At 34.2% G+C, this 16,608-nt stretch overlaps 2 protein-coding genes across 9 annotated transcripts in view; both read left to right on the forward strand.

The window, feature by feature from the left end:
* On the forward strand, positions 1–12,426 carry LOC121863900 (A-kinase anchor protein 9-like). Its single transcript, XM_042362812.1, has 9 exons — positions 1–94; positions 436–545; positions 1,533–1,772; positions 2,454–2,942; positions 4,077–4,210; positions 7,598–10,088; positions 10,220–10,363; positions 11,043–11,147; positions 12,319–12,426. Exons 1-9 carry the CDS (start codon positions 1–3, stop codon positions 12,424–12,426), a joined length of 3,915 nt encoding a protein of 1,304 aa, XP_042218746.1.
* The window catches only part of LOC121863805 (pericentrin-like), a 92,354-nt gene continuing 86,788 nt past the window's right edge, over positions 11,043–16,608 (forward strand). For all 8 annotated transcript variants that reach the window (XM_042362637.1, XM_042362641.1, XM_042362642.1 and 5 more), the window contains exon 1: positions 11,043–11,147. The gene's annotated coding sequence lies outside the window, so the exon portion shown is untranslated. The remainder of the gene's footprint in view (positions 11,148–16,608) is intronic.

The following is a 16,608-nucleotide window of genomic DNA, read 5'->3' on the forward strand; positions in this document are numbered from 1 at the left end:
ATGTTGTCATTACAGAGGGCTGGAATGGAGAACACCTCTGCCTGTGATCCAGCTTCCCAGCCATCTGTAAACCAACTGCAAGAGGAAATTCATTGTGAGTATTGAAGGACATTTTCTAAAATTTTGGTATTTTGTTGTATCAAATTAAGTAATTTTAAACGCTGTTGAAAGTACCTCATATTCATTCTGCAATTTTTATGTAAAGTATTGTAACTGTTATGTAAATACATTATGTCCACTATTTACTGTAATACAGTACTGTATTTGTACATTTGTCTGTGTTGGGTAGTTTTTCCAATAACATGTTATTTCATGTAAAATGAAGAAAAAAATAATTTAGATATTTAGTGTACTACTGTACTGTATAAAGTAAAGATTTGTGTACATAGATTGGTGGATGTAAACTTAGCACTGCTATTCTCTCTTTTTGTACAGCCAAACAGCTAATGATTGAAGCTCTGCAGCATGACAACCATCAACGGCAGAACGAAAACTCTGTATCAGCAGCTAATGCAAAGAAAATAATAGAGCACTACAAGGAAAAGGTTTGTTACTAAATGTATGAATTTGTATAAATACCATATACCAAAATTAGGATTGCATATATTGACACCATACTTTTTCACTTTTTATGGATGGATGATAATACTGTACTGTATAGCTCAGTGAAGGCAAGAGGAATGGAGAGTGACTAAGTTTGTCAAATACTGTCATATATTGTTTATACTGTACTGTACTGGTATGTGCAGGGGTGTAGGTCCTGGTGAGAATGCAACCCCCTTCCCATGCAAATGGGTCGAGAGATTTCCTATCCATTACCTCCCCCACCTACAATTCATATAATTCAGAAGGAAAGATGAAAACCTCCCAAATTTTGGAGAAAAATTTTTCCATTTTATTTTTACCATTTTTCTGTTTTGCTGTTCAAGAATCATTCGGAGTGAGAAGGTAATCTTAGATCAATGTTCGGTGTTAGTTTTAGATTTAATCCTAACAGTGAGGTCAGCTAGGGTCAACCCTTTTGTGTGTCAGCAACACTTGTCGATTAAGATCATCGTCAGTCTCCTCTGAGATGTTACAGCTAGTGAAGTCTGGATCAACCTGCTTGCTTTTGGTCATAAGGGATGACACAATAGTGTTATTAAATTTGTTAATGTTGGCATCATGGGTAAGGCTAACAAGTAATAAGGCAGTCCTAGCGAGTTGCTGCAGTTTTAGGAAACACTTATAGTGTGAACTTGTGGATCATAAGGTAAAAATCAGTCAAACTAGTCACTCTGTAAAAAGCACTGTACTGTACTGTAGTCTAAAACGATATAAAAGTTGTGTGTTGTTATGATTATGTTCAGAGGTGTATTTCTGCAAGTCTCAGATCCTCCCCTTTAATCACAAAAAAAATCTACACCAATGTCTGTGTGCATGTGTGTATTTTAATGTGATCTTTATAATAATGTTGCTAATAATGTAATTGGTTGGCTAATTTAGAGGCAGAAAGGCTTTGAGTTCCATTATATTTTTGTACTCTGTCACAGCTTCAAGAATATCAGGCAGCTGTTAATCAGCGTGATCAGATGATAAGCCAGCTACGGACCAGACTGGCTGAGTGTATACAGAGCCAAGATGACTTACAGGCAGAGATCCATCAACAAACTGAAACCTCTACAAGGGAGATAGAAACTCTAAAGTTGCAGCTAAAGGAGACTACAGAGAGTTTAAATAAAAATTGGACCACTGGAATTAATCCTCATGAACACTTGGAGCTAAAGAACAAGGTGAGCTTCCTCCTTTATGTATTGATGGATTGTTTTACTGTAGTGTATATCTAATTTCTGGTACTGTTCTCATGTTTTTGTCCTAATACCTTTGACCTTCTTTCTCCTAAACTGAATTTAGTTTTCTAAGTCAACATTAAGTTTTTTTAGCTATTTTCATCCAAACTTGTTTATCTTTTTTAAGTTCAGTATGGTACAGTACAGTACAAGGGGTCCCCGTCTTATGAACGCCCGCCAATACAAATGGGGTTAAACTTGAAATTTACAGTACAGTATTTTATTTACCTGATGATTTATTTTTTACTTTCATTTCCTGTATTTTGTCATTCTATTTCTTCTTTTGTCTTAAATTAAGTGATTTTAGATGTATATAAGAACTTAGGCTATCATATAGTGGGATTTTAAACATTGTTCTGTAAGTACGGTATGCACATAGCATGTGTTCCGACTTACATACAAATCCAACTTACGAACTCCCTCAGGAACGTAACCTGTGCATAACCTGGGGACCCCCTGTACTGTACAGTACAGTACAAGTATTTTGTTTGTAGTACATAATGTATCCCTCTCAGTTGTTCCTTAACTGTATCTTTTACCATTTACTTATCTTACTCAAAATTAAACTACTTGTTGCACAAGGTATCTAAATATATGTTTGATACTCCATCTTTTCTTTTTCAGTTAATATCCATCCAACAAGATCGATCACAAGACCAGCAGTTACGGGAACAACTTTATATGCAGCTCAGTGTTAAAAAGGAGCAGTATGGCCACCTTGACTCTAAATATAAACATTCTCTTCAGAAGTTTAAGGAAACACAGATGAATATTGAGAAGTTGACCCATGAACTGAAGGCAAATAAAGAAATAACAGAGATTTTACAAGGAGAAAATGAGACTCTGATAGCTAGAATTCAGGAGCTTGGTGATAGCCATAGAGTGGAAATAGAAGAGCAGACCTTAAAGTGGAGTGCAGAGAAAAAAGCGCTAATTGAACAAGATAGAATAAAGGATGAACAGATAAATAAAATTGAAAATGAAATCAAAACACTGACGGAGAACATGAAAGCTGCAGAAAATTTATCTGACCATAAATTGAAAGAAATTAAAGATAAGACTGAAAAAATGATTGAGAGGGAACGATTGGGAAAGGAGAAATCATCGTGTGAGGTGAATAATTAATTAATATAATTACTTTAAACTTAAGTTTTAGGTTTTGTATGATTTCTTGAGACATAATATTTATAACCCAGCACCTCTCAAGACTGATTCATGTACAGTTTCGTTCAAGATTCTTCGAACACTGTTGAAGACAGCTGGTAACTCAAGGCCGTTTGTATACTACAGTACGTAATATAATATAATATGAAACAACAAAGCCCAACTATTAAATTAAGCAACGTGGAACTAAGTAACCAATCACCGATTGTTTTTACATTTCTTCATAATTTTTACTACGTACTATAGTAAACAAACGGCCTTGAGTTGCCAGCTGTCTCCAGCAGTGTTCGAAGAATCTTGAACGAGACTGTACATTCCTGCCAAAGTAAGGTTGTTGAAGCAGATATTTTTTGCATATTTTCAGTTTATGTAACTAAAGGTACTCCCCGACTTACGACCGACTCGACTTACGTCCACCTGCACTTACGACCGCCTCAGTCGTACCAAAATGTGGTCAAATTATGTATTTTTGAGTCCCAAAGTCAGTACACAGACAAAATTTTCATCTGTAATTCACTTTAAAATGGCTGACAAGCTTAAAAGTGAGTGTTCTGTGGTGCTGAGAAGAAAAAGAGACCCAAATTTTCGATTTTCTGTGTTATTTAAGCATTTCCAACTTACGACCATTTCGACTTACGCCTTGGATGTCGGTCCCTAATCCTGTCGTAAGTCAAAGTACCTGTACAGTACTGTAAAGGTTTAGTAACATAACCTATTTTCAATCTGCTTTTGAACTAAATTTATATTCTGTTAAATAATCTGAGAAAGAGGTAATTTTTTTAAGAAAATTTTTACTACACCTGTACTGTAGTCTTAGTTTATATCTAAGAATATCTCTGGAATCCCCCTTGCTGCCTAAATGACATTTATTGTGTTTGTGTATTTTTATGAAATGATTTACCGAACAAGATCAATTTATTTGATATCATATTTTTTAATGGTAATGCACTTTATCTGCAGAAGGTTTTGGGGGTAAACTTCTGGAATTTGCCTGCAAATACAATTTTAAGTTGATGTATTTCTACCTAGGTTGTTTTTCATCAGACATTGCATCAGTTAAAAATCTGTTATTTTATTTTGCAGATTCAAAATCTTATGCAGCAGCTTCAAGAATTGACAAGAGAAATAACCCATACCAAAGAACAGCACCAGACACAGCTGATTACTGCTGAGGAGCAGTTTGGACAGCAGTTGGCAGTAATGAAGCAACAGATGAGGTAATTCTTCTCTCAATAGTTCAAGGCTGTCATAAGTATGGCCTTGTAATATTTACATGCAGTATTAGCTATACGGTGGTCCCTCGGTTAACGAACGGTTCGGTTAACGAATTACCTTCCATAAGAATCTTCAATTTGGTTAACTAACAAAAATTCGGTTAACAAAATCCATAAAAAAATCACGTTTTGTTGTGAGCATCAGCTGATGGGCTTGTCTGCCAATTCAGTAATCTGTTCTATGTTTACATTCGTTTCCATTGGAGTAAATATCAATAAAGTTGTGCTCTTTAATATTTTTGCATGTTTTATATTAAAATTATTAGTCATTTTAACATTTATTTAACATATTGATACAGTAATACAGTCTTCCCTTAGTTATCACGCCTAATTGGGACCGCGCCGAGTGCGTGACAACGAAAACTTGATAACAAAAGTACAGAACCTATGGGATTTATTCTAATTGGTTCCAGGCACCCAACACCCAACCCCAATTTTCCCATTTTACGACCATTTAGACCCACTAAATATATAGATAATGTTATGGTAAGTATCAGAAAAACTCATAGGCATGGCTAGGTTTATTACAAAGTGATGAAAAGGGTACGCTCAATACTGTAGTCCACAAAACATGTAGCTATGCTTTCTTTATTTGAGTCCCCCGTCTGAGGAGTCCGTTTTCTCGTCGCTTCAGGACGCCTGAGTCCTCCTTTTTCTCTCAATCTTAGAGTGCACCCGAGACTTTGTTATTTCTTAGTAATGACACAGAATTTGAAATTGCAACTGGGGTTGCAATTGTTGAGGCAACTTAGGTATGTCTGATTACAGTTGGAACGTTCAAGATCCATTGTGAATGATATTGAAAGCTTCAACTGTCTTTATGGTTGGTAAAACTTGTCAAGTAAATGAGTGTCAAGTCTGTCAGTATGAGTGGCATGTGTGAGTGCTTGTGTTTGTACAACTGCTTTCAAGTTTTGTTACCTCCATCCATTTTCATCCAGCAAATGTGTTATTGTCAATTTGTAGGTGAAAGATTTTATCCTCAATAGATGTAGGTGAAACAAATGGGTAAAAACACCTGGAGGCAACTGCGTAATAACGAAATTCTCTGCTTGAAAAATGTGCTATAGCAGCAGGTGTGCAGATTTTGATGGAGGCGTGATAATGAAAATCGCGATAACCAAGGGATGACTGTATATGGAGTACAGGGAACTAGTTTGTTGTGCGCCCATCAGATGCGTGAGTCGGTCACAAGGCGTCAGTTGGGCTTTGAAAACAGTGGAGAGAGCATCTATTTTGTTGGTGTCTTGAATATTTTTGCATTTTTCATTGAAATTATTGGTCATTCTGAACTTTAGTTAACATATTGATAATATATATCGCAGTGCAGTGTTGATTTAAAGAAAATAATCTTGAATTACACCTAGTGAACTTAAAATTTTATTGGTGAAATTACTGCATCAAGCATGGGTCCCCTGAAAGGTGATTTCTTCTCCATCCCCACTTCCTTCTCTTCTCCTTCTCCTCCACCCACACTTTTAATTCCCATCATCATCATCAACCAGGAACCTTCTACATACACACCTCAAAGTAAGTGTACTTTTCTGCATTTTTTTTTTTTACTTTGTATGTACTTTTCGGTGAGCTGGAACCAATTACCCAATATCCCATTGAAACAATGGATTCGGTTAACGAAATTTTCGGTTAACAAACGACCTTCTGGAACGAATTGTGTTCGTTAACCGAGGCACCACTGTACTGTATTCAATTGTACCTTAGTTAACTATTGACAGAATGGCCACATGTAAGTAATCCTTGATAAAGCCATGAGGGAAAACTTGATGGATGCACCATTATGACATCATTGATGGCAGTCCAGATTATTAACACTTACCTGGTACTGTACTGTACAATATATGGGAAAAGTCACTTTAGTTCAAAAAAAATCTGTTTCTCCATTAGATAAAAAAATAATTATATACCCATACTTATACGTATATAAAAGGAAAAGTTAAATTAATACAAAAATTTACATAGTAGATACTACATTAAAGCCAACAACCTTATTGCCAAATTGACAGTTATTGTGGGTGACACTGCTTCCCTCTAGTACAAGACATATACAATAGCCAGATATGTTAAAACCCTGTTTAATGTCTGGTGTTTTGAGACTTGTAGATGTATAGTTTTATGATTTCAGGTTCTTATGTGGAATTTCCTCATAAAAGTCACACAAAATGTTTATTATAACTAAGAAATACTACATGTATATATAATATGCCAACATAATACAGTACGTATACTGTAGGTAGAGTGAGCTGTAAAAGAATATTATTAAATTAGGCATTTGAAATTATTCTGTTTATTTTCATTTAAATTACATATGTTTACAGTCTTGACTATTCTAGGAGGTTGTTTTCTGTGTCAAGTAATATCCAATACTATGCATGCATTTTGTAAAAAGAAAATTCTGCCTAAGTGATGTACTGGTAAAGCAGGCTCCTGAAACAGCACACTGTAACTTATCATCTGTTCCTGAGACATGACCTCACCTTGGAGCTTACATTGTGTTTGCTTCAGCATTGTTATTCCAATGTTAGTCTGACTTTATGATGTCCTGGATGTTCAGGTCTCCAGTAATTAAACATACTGTACTGCTGTTTGTATACCATATGTTCAACTTCAGACTTCTTGTGGTTAAAGTCTTGCAGTTATTGGGTAAAATAGGCAGGGGTCATTAAGTGTATACCCTTAAATGGAACCCATTAAGATGGTTGCAGACTCAGAAATAAGAAAGTACTGTATATATAAAAATAAGAATTTTTTTCATTTTGTTTAAGGTTCTTGATTAAAAAGATATGTGGGATGTTCTAATTGAGTTGACGATAGCAGGAAGCAGTTGAAAATTTTAGATACAGGCTCATTATACTGTACTGTTAAGTCTGAGAAATATAGTGGTAGTTATAATACAGTCTCTCCTCGACTTACGACGTGGTTCTGTCCCGATGACCAGGTCGCAAGTCGAATTGGTCGTAAGTCGAAAAGGCAAAAATAATACATAGAAATTCTAAAATGGGTGTCTCTTTTTCTTCTCAGCACCACGAGAACTCTCACTTTTACGCTTGCCAGCCATTTTAAAGGGAATTACAAACAAAAACTTTGTCAGTACACAGCGCGATCACTAACGTTGGGACTAGAAAATACCTAATTTGAAAAATATTTTATACGACCACGGCGGTCGTATGTCCGGGTTGTCGTAAGTCGAGTATGTTGTAAGTTGAGGAGTACCTGTGCATAAATTTTTTTACAGTTTTCTAACATTGTTCTTTCAAATGTCATTAATCATCTTCTTACTATTTTATAACATTAAACTTTCTTTTTCTATTTCAGTGAGCGACACAATGAGGAGTTGTTGAGAATAAAAGCCTCCCATGAGTCGGAGGTTGCTCAAGTAACTCAACAAATTGATGCCTTGGAGAAGGCACAAAAGGAGGATCATACAAGCCTTATAGAGAATCTGAACTCATTAAATAACCTGAATATCAATCTTAAAGAGCAGCTTGAGGGAGAGAAAGAAAAGCTTCATACTCTTGAAGCTTCGTTATGTGAACTGAGAAAAGAAAAGGAACACCTGAGAGCAGAGGTGGAAGGAAGCAAGGAGAGAGAGAGGGATTTACAACTTGAGTTGAAACAGGAAGTTGATACTAAGAATGATCTTCAACAGAAATCTGAAGAACAGAGAAGGAGATATGTGGAAATAGAAAATTTAGTACAAAATCTCAAGACAGAGACAGAGAGAGTGAAAGAAGACTTGAAAATAGAGACTGAGAAGAGATCCAGTAATGAGAATCTTCTGGCATTAGAATTACAAAATGTGAAGGATTTATCAACAAAAAAGATAAACTTAGAAGAGAAATTAGCAAATATTAGCCAGGAAATGAATGTTATGTGCAATGAACTCTCACAGAGCAAAACTTCTAAGGATGATCTAAATGCTCGCTTTCAGAAAGCCCAGCAAAGGTACAATGAAGTTTCTTATGAACTTGAAGAATATAAGAAGACAGCCAAAGAGCAGGAGTTGAAATGTCAAAAGCTTAGGAGAGAAATGAAAATTTGGCTTACAGAAAAAGAATCCATTACTGCTGAATTAGAACAGTGTATTACAATACTGAAATCAGAGATAGTTAAGATTGAGAAAAATGCAAAATACACTACTGAACTAGAGAAAGAGATTTCTCTTTTTAAACATGAAAATGAAGAGCTGCATAAGAGATGTGAAAAACTTGCTCAATATGAACAGGAGTGTCAGATTCTTAATGAAAAACTTGGACAGAAGTATTCAGATCTTAAAAAATCTGAAGACAGTCATGACCTCAGAGAAAAGTTCCTAGCATTGTTTGATCAGTGTCAGTCAATAGAATTAACTAGAAAAAAAATTGAAACAGAGTGTGAGGAGAAATGTGAGTGTTTGAATGATAAATTACAAAGTTTAGATTCTAAACTGGCAGAAGCAAGTGGCTTATGTGGTAAATTCTATGATATTAGTAACCACAGTACTTCTGTGGAGAAAAAATTACAAGATGTCATACAAAGATTAAAAGAGGCAGAGGATAATATAGGTGATCGTGAAGAAGCACTCATGAAAGCCACTTTTGAAAAGGATGCTTTGATTTCTGAAATTAAACAAACCAAAATAGCTCATGATAGCATGGAAAAAGAGAAGAATGAATGTGAGATGGATCGAGACAGAATGTTAGAACAGTACAAAATGATGAAGGCAGAACTGGCCAGCACACTGCTTGCTCTTGATAGGGAAGTCCAGTTATCCACTCATCGAAAGCTGACCAGTGATGTTGGAATTTCTGTCTCAACTTCAACATCTTTTGAGCACAGTGCTGTACAAGGAGAGTTTAGTATAGACAGTGACCAACACCATCTTGAAAAAGATGCTGAGAAAGAGATGGTTGTGGAGAAAGTTAATGTTTCTGCTAGAATCATGATAAAACCACAGGAAAATAAAGGTAATGAAAAATTCAATAAAATTTTAGAAGATAGAATCCATAACCTTGAAAAAGAAAACAAGGAACTACTAAATGAAGTAAAGAAATTGAACACTAAAGTTCATGACCAACATTTTAGTGTAAAATCTCTTGAGAATGAGAAGTCCAATTTAAGGAGGAGGCTTACTGAGTGGGAATCTGAAAAAGTGAAATTTAGAGCAGAGCAGGAAATATATGAGAAGGAGATGAGTGAAAAGCTAGACCTTAAAAAACAGTTGAAAGAAGTAAAGCTGACTGTACATTTGACTGAGGACAATTTGAAAAGACAAGAAGAAGAAATGAATTGCCTTAGAAAATCATTGAAAGCTCTTGTAGAAAGAGACAATTCAGAATGTCTTGTAAGGTTAAATAAAATTGTCAACAGTTTTGAGATTTCTTCAGGAAAGACCCGGTTACAGGAAAGCTCAAACTGTACAGCTTATTTGAAAACCTATTTATCAAAACAATCAGAGGAAATAGAGTGCATGTGTGAAGAGTTGAAGAAATACTTGTGTAAACTCATGGAGCTTCAGCAACATTCAGATAAGTTGAGTGAAGAAAAGCTTAAGACTGAGCTGGAAAATATATCTCTCAAATTTGAAGTTGAGAAGCTGAAATCTTTGCAAAGTTGTGTTGAAGGTCATGAGCCTCAGAGTAGAGAAACTGATTATACGCCAAGTGAAGTGACCAGCCCAAGAACTGAAGGTGATGGTGGAGACTTACATAGAGAGCTTAAAAACTATAAACATGAGAACGAGAAACTTAGGCTGGATATAGAAAAGCTCAAAACCCTATTCAAACTGGAAAAACTTCATATGCAGTCAACTAGGTTAAATTCACAGGTAAGTTTTCGGTGCAAGTATTAACGCTTTTGTTCATGAATTATAACATGAGTGTGTTTGTTGAGAATGAAATGTAAAATTATGAGTTTTGATTGTAATTAAAAGTTACTTAATAATTTTAATTTTTACAGAAAGAAGCTGATAAGTCTATGGGAAAAAAGGAATTGATAATTACACATATTGGAACAAAGTTGGAGGAGTTAATTGAAGAATGGGACAATCAGGTCAAGATTGATCCTTTGTTGGCAGAGTTCATATCCACTCAGACATGTAAAGTAAGTTTTTTATTGTATTTTTTTTTGTATTTTAAATTAAAATACTGTATAAGAAAGCAATCGGTGATCACGATGTCTTCCAATTGCTTTAGTAGAATGTAATTTTTTGGGTTTTGTCAAGTGAGGGTAATTGCTTCTGATCCCACTTCTGGTACTGTGGCCATAAACTTCTCCATCCCAATAAAAAAAAAGATTAACTACAGAAAGTTAAATGGATTCTTGAAGAAGTAGCTGTTATTGCCATTACTGTATATTGTACTAACTGTTTGGGGCTTACCAAGGTGTCTGCTTCAGGAGTAATCAAATCTGCTGATAATACTTTCTTTAGAGAGGATAGTTGGTGCTCCCCTTTGTTTCATTGAGAATAAAAACCGAGAGAAACCCCTTAGAGGATGTGTTAGTTATTTTGATATAGACTTGGATCATTTATTGTGAGCACTTAGGTTGTTACGCTTATTTCCCATGTTTGGATTATGACCCGCCCTACATGCGCCCCCGCTGAGTAGGACTCCCAAAGGATAGGCAGTTCTAACACCTTAATCCCTGGTCTTGCACCCCAGGAGAAAACTGTTAAAGTTGAATTATCCTTGTAATATATTGTTTGTATTGTTGTTATGATGAGTTGCTAGCCTTTTGTACTAGTACAGTAATAAAAAATTTTTTTTAATTGATTTTGCAGGTTTGTGACATTCTGCAAAAATTACCAGGCTCTTTAAGTGAATCCTCAGACAGTGAGGCATATGTAGATGCTGCCATAAGGCTTATTCAACAGGCAATCATTAAGGTAAGCAAAAGATATTTTTTTTGTACTTGATGATGAAATAATCTAAGAGTGTATCAGGTATGAAATTTCTATAGGACTTGCCTAACTCGGCAGTCTTCCTGAAATGTGAAAAAAGATCATTTAACTGGAAGAGCCTCAAGTAACTCCAATATTTAAGTTTTAAGGTTTCTCTATATCTATTTAGCTCTCCTTTGTTGAAATGGAAAGATGAAAACAATAATCAAGGCAAATACAAAATATAGTTCACGTTTTTTTTTTGGGTATTGTACTTAGCTTTCTGTTTCCTCAGTGAAAATATGAATCATTTATATAAACCTTAAGATGACATAAGGTAGTTAAGAACTGTATTCTCGACATGATAAATATTGGGCTTAATAGAGACTCTTCCATTCACTTAGTTTGTTTTGCATTTCAGGACTGGTCCATATTATTATCATATACTGTAGTTTAGGTCAGCCTTGTCTAGTTTTTGCTCAGTTCAAACAAAGCTGTGTATAGTGTTCCCTTCCCTGTCGTGAACATTTTTGATTCCAAGACAGTGGCTTAGGCTAAGGAATGTGTATGACTTGACATAGGTGAGAAAATATAACTGAAAAATTATTGAAAATGGTATTTCTTGATTTGGCCTGTGGCAAAAACACAGTTCTCCAATGCATCCTTGTATAACATGAAGTTAGTAAAGTGAATGGTGGAAGAAGTATAAGAAACAAAGGGTGAGAGAATGAAAGTTAGGAGTGATAAATACCAGTGAAAGGGGTCATTGACTGCCCTACTATACAGTATACTGTGCTGGTGATCTACTACACTAAGATATTCTGTGCTGCTGCTCTCCTTGTACTAACCACATTGTAAGTATTTGTGTACTGGTTCAAGTTGAGACAGCAGTTGGATCAAACCGTACTGATTAGAAAGTTGAGCTATTCCGAGTTATCAACTTGTGTGAGACCATTGAGTATAGGTTCGTAGTCTGACTCTCCTGCAAGAATTTTTGTACACTAAAAGGGGGGTGGGGAATGTTGGCCTAAACTTGAATATTGTGTCATATTTATGTATACACAGTACAGTACTCAGGAATTGAATAATAAAAACACTGGAAGATATTTATATTTATTGGTTATGATGTTACAAATGAGTTGACTAGAGTGAAACTAAGCTAATTAACTTAAAACAGAAATGCTCCAACCTTTTTGCTCTGGCAGGGATGCGACAACTGTTAAAGATACAATGTGTTCAGCCTCAAGTTATTAGTCGTGCTCTGGTAACTTTTGGTCCTTGGTAGATGCAGTTGCTTATCGAGTCAAATGGCCTGGTTGTATTTGATATATTTGGAGTAGATTTAGAGGTTTATTTAACATGTATTTAATTTAATTTTTCTTCTTAATAGAAACTAATTAGCTTTTATAAAATTCCAAAATGTAAGAATTATTGCATACAGTATATGACTTCAGCAGACAAGTTTTATATATATATATATATATATATATATATATATATATATATATATATATATATATATATATATATATATATATATATATATATATATATATATATATATATATATATATATATATATATATATATATATATATATATATATATATATATATATATATATATATATATATATATATATATATATATATATATATATATATATATATATATATATATATATATATATATATATATATGCAAGTAAATCACTGTATGTGCGTGTGATCTAGGTATATGCTGATAACCACAAGGGAAGAAGAAAACACGAAGTTCCCAAGCGCTTTCGTGTAATTCACATCTTCAGGGGTGAGTACAGACTAAAGAGGAGTACAAAACAAGGTGTATATATACAGAGGAGGGTGAAACCAGATCCACAATGGTCAGGTATTAGGTAATGACCCTACTAATCTTTAAATAGCACGGCAACGGTCGGTAGTCAGGTCAGAGGATAAGGTGAGCCAACCTTCTCACCTAGTTACAAATCTTCTTAATTACAAAATTACACAAAAGCGCTTGGGAACTTCGTGTTTTCTTCTTTCCTTGTGGTTATTGTGCATATATATATATATATATATATATATATATATATATATATATATATATATATATATATATATATATATATATATATATATATATATATATATATATATATATATATATATATATATAGTATATATAGTATATATATATATATATATATATATAAGTTGTTATATATATATATATATATATATATATATATATATATATATATATATATATATATATATATATATATATATATATATATATATATATAAAGTGACCCTCCGTTAATCTAACTCAATCCGTTCCAGAAGGTCGTTCGTTAACCGAAACCATTGTTTCAATGGGTTTTTGGGTAATTGGTTCCAGCTCACCGAAAATTTCCTAAATTCATCAAAAATGGTAGAAAAGTTCACTTACTTTGAGGTGTGTATGTAGAAGGCTCCTGGATGATGATGATGATGATGGGATTTAGAATGGGGGTGGAGGAGAAGGAAGAAGAGAAGACATTGGGGTGGAAGAGAAGTCACCCCATGGCGCCATTTCACCCATAAAATTTTAGCTCTCTTGGTGTAATTCAAGATTATTTTCTTTAAATCAACACTGCACTGCATTATATATTGTCAATATGTAAAATATATTTCAAAATGACCAATAATTTGCTTGGAAACACAGAAAAAAAGCATTTAGTTGAAGAGAGTCTCAAGCAAGATGTTACCTCCAGTGAAAACAGAGAGAGACTAACTCCTGTTTGCTGTGTTAAGAGGCTGGATGCCGCGCATTAAACTAGTCACTTTACCTTCAATTATGTTCAATAATTGTTAAAATGACTAAAAAATTGAATATTAAACTTTTAAAATTATTGAATAGTATAAACTTCTTGATATTTACTAAAATAGTAAGGAATTTAAGCCCTAGAACCGATTAATGTATTGGTGGACTGATACTAAAGCTGGTTGCCCGGTCAGTGCAAGCGAAAACATGTTGAGGTCGGTTCGTAAGAACTTCGTTAACCGAATTTTTTTTCGTTAACCGAATTGAAGATCCTTATGGAAGGCAGTTCGTTAATCGAAATTACGTTAACCGAGGTGTTCGTTAAACGAGGGGTCACTGTATATGTATATATACACACACACGAACGGTTCGAATAAAAAATTTTCGGTTAACGAATTAGCTCCTATAAGGATTTTCAGTTCACTTAACGAACAAAACTTCAATTAACGAAATCCTTACGACAAACACGTCTTGTTGTGTGCATCAGCTGATCGGCTAGTCCACCAATACAGTAATTGGTTCTGTGTTTACATTCGTTTCCAGTGAAGTAAATATCAAGAAAGTTGGTCTCTTGAATATTTCTGCATTTTTTATATTAAAATTATTGGTCATTATGAAATTTAGTTAACATATTGATAATATATACAGTACAAGGAAAAGTTTTTGTGCGCCCATCAGTTGATTGAATCACCCAACAATGCTTCTCAGTTTAACTTTGTTTACAGTGGAGTGAACATCCAGTTTGTTGGTCTCTTGAATATGTTTGCATTTTTATATTAAAATTATTGATCATTCTGAAATTTAGTTAACATATTGATAATATACAGTGCAGAAATTATTTTGAAACAAGAAGGCATTAGAACCAATGCACTCTGTAAAAAATGTGGCATGTCATCATCAACTGTGTCTACGATCAGCTGTTTGATATGTTAACAAAGCTGCAGGTAATACGACATACACACCTCAAAGTAAGTTAAAATATAGTATTCTATTGTTTTTTATTTATTATTGTACAGTATACTGTACAGTACAGTACAGTACTGTATTTAGTTTACATTTAATGCTTTGTTAATTCTATTACCGGTATACAGTATACTTTGTATGTACTTTTTCTGTGAGTTGGAACCAATTACCCAATATCCCATTGAAATAATAGATTCGGTTAACGAACGACTCTGTGGAACAAATTGTGTTTGTTAACCGAGTGACCACTGTATTCCTTGAACGGCTGTGAATTGTATTTTGTTAGACCATATAGTTTCTCATATTCTTTGAACTTCTATTACATGGTGCTCTCTGTTACACTAACCTGTTTTGATGTCTGAGTTGATGCTAACCTTGTGACCTTGTTGCTAAGAGTCTGGATAACTGATCATCTTAATATATAACCTGGAAAGTCAGTTCAGCGCATTGTATCTTCAGCAGATCTCAGTCATCCTCAGCTCTCATACACTTCATCAATCTTTTCATATCCTCAACACATATCCAGCACCTTAACTCTCTCAGTATTTCATTATCATTCCTTCAATGTACTGTACCTCCGACAGTCTGACACATCACAAACACTTCAGTACAGTACCTGTCTCATATATCATTAACAGTCCTCTTACACATTGGTAAATCTTCAGTACTTTTCCGTCATAATTGTCCTCTATAGCCCTGACATGTGACCAGCACTTCATAACTACAGGAGTTTTTACTTTCTTAAAGTTACCTGATACAGTATTTGTTTTTTCCTCAATAGTTCCTCTGATGCATTTCCAACTAGTCGGTACTGTATTTCTCAATCACCTCTCCACCATTTCAAATATATCAAGACTTCATGATATTTTTTTGAGGTTTCAGAAATTTTTCATCTTATTCCAGATGGTCTTTCTCCTTTGTTTTCTCTACAGTACACCAACATTCCTGTAATAATTCTTTAAAATTTTGACTACACTTTGTATCTCTTAGCACTTTAGTTGCTGTCCAGCATAGATTTTTTTAAGTACACTGGTATACATAGCACCACCTCTCTACTGTATTTCATATATAATTTTCAGTTCTTATCACTTTGACATCATCTTTGCAACAACATGACCACTACACCTTAATTATCTGTTTATGAATCCAATTATTTTAACACTGGTAATGGCCTCGACACAGAATTTTTATCGCATTTCCAACACTGCCCAACAAAAATACAAAAATACACCTGTACTCTTGCAACTCCTCAACAGCTCCTCCATTGTCTTGCAGCATATTTCCAAATACTGTAGTGTTCTTGTTCTTATTTAATAACCATTTAACACTCCGACCCATCAGCAGTTTTCAAGAAAGAGTTGACGTTTACTACTTCTGTATGATCATACTTTTATTGGCGACTGCTTGTTCCTGGCACTCGGTTCAGTAATAGGAATACAGTACTCATTTATAATTTAGAGGAGTCGTGACTTTTTCAAAACATGATAGATCAAATACCATACCAATTTATCAGGTAACATGAGTGCTATGTTTATGACAGGTCTCTTGACATACAGTCAGATGTCTTTTGAAGCCAGAATATTTACTCTAAAGGGGTTTTTCAGAACCATGATTTTAAAAATAAAACTATAAAATTTTCAGATCCATGAAATTTGGTGATTACCTCAAAACTCTGATGAAATTAATAGTGGATAGAATT

The sequence above is a fragment of the Homarus americanus genome, unplaced genomic scaffold, assembly GCF_018991925.1.
Source record: "Homarus americanus isolate GMGI-L3 unplaced genomic scaffold, GMGI_Hamer_2.0 scaffold48354, whole genome shotgun sequence".
Lineage (NCBI taxonomy): Eukaryota > Metazoa > Arthropoda > Malacostraca > Decapoda > Nephropidae > Homarus > Homarus americanus.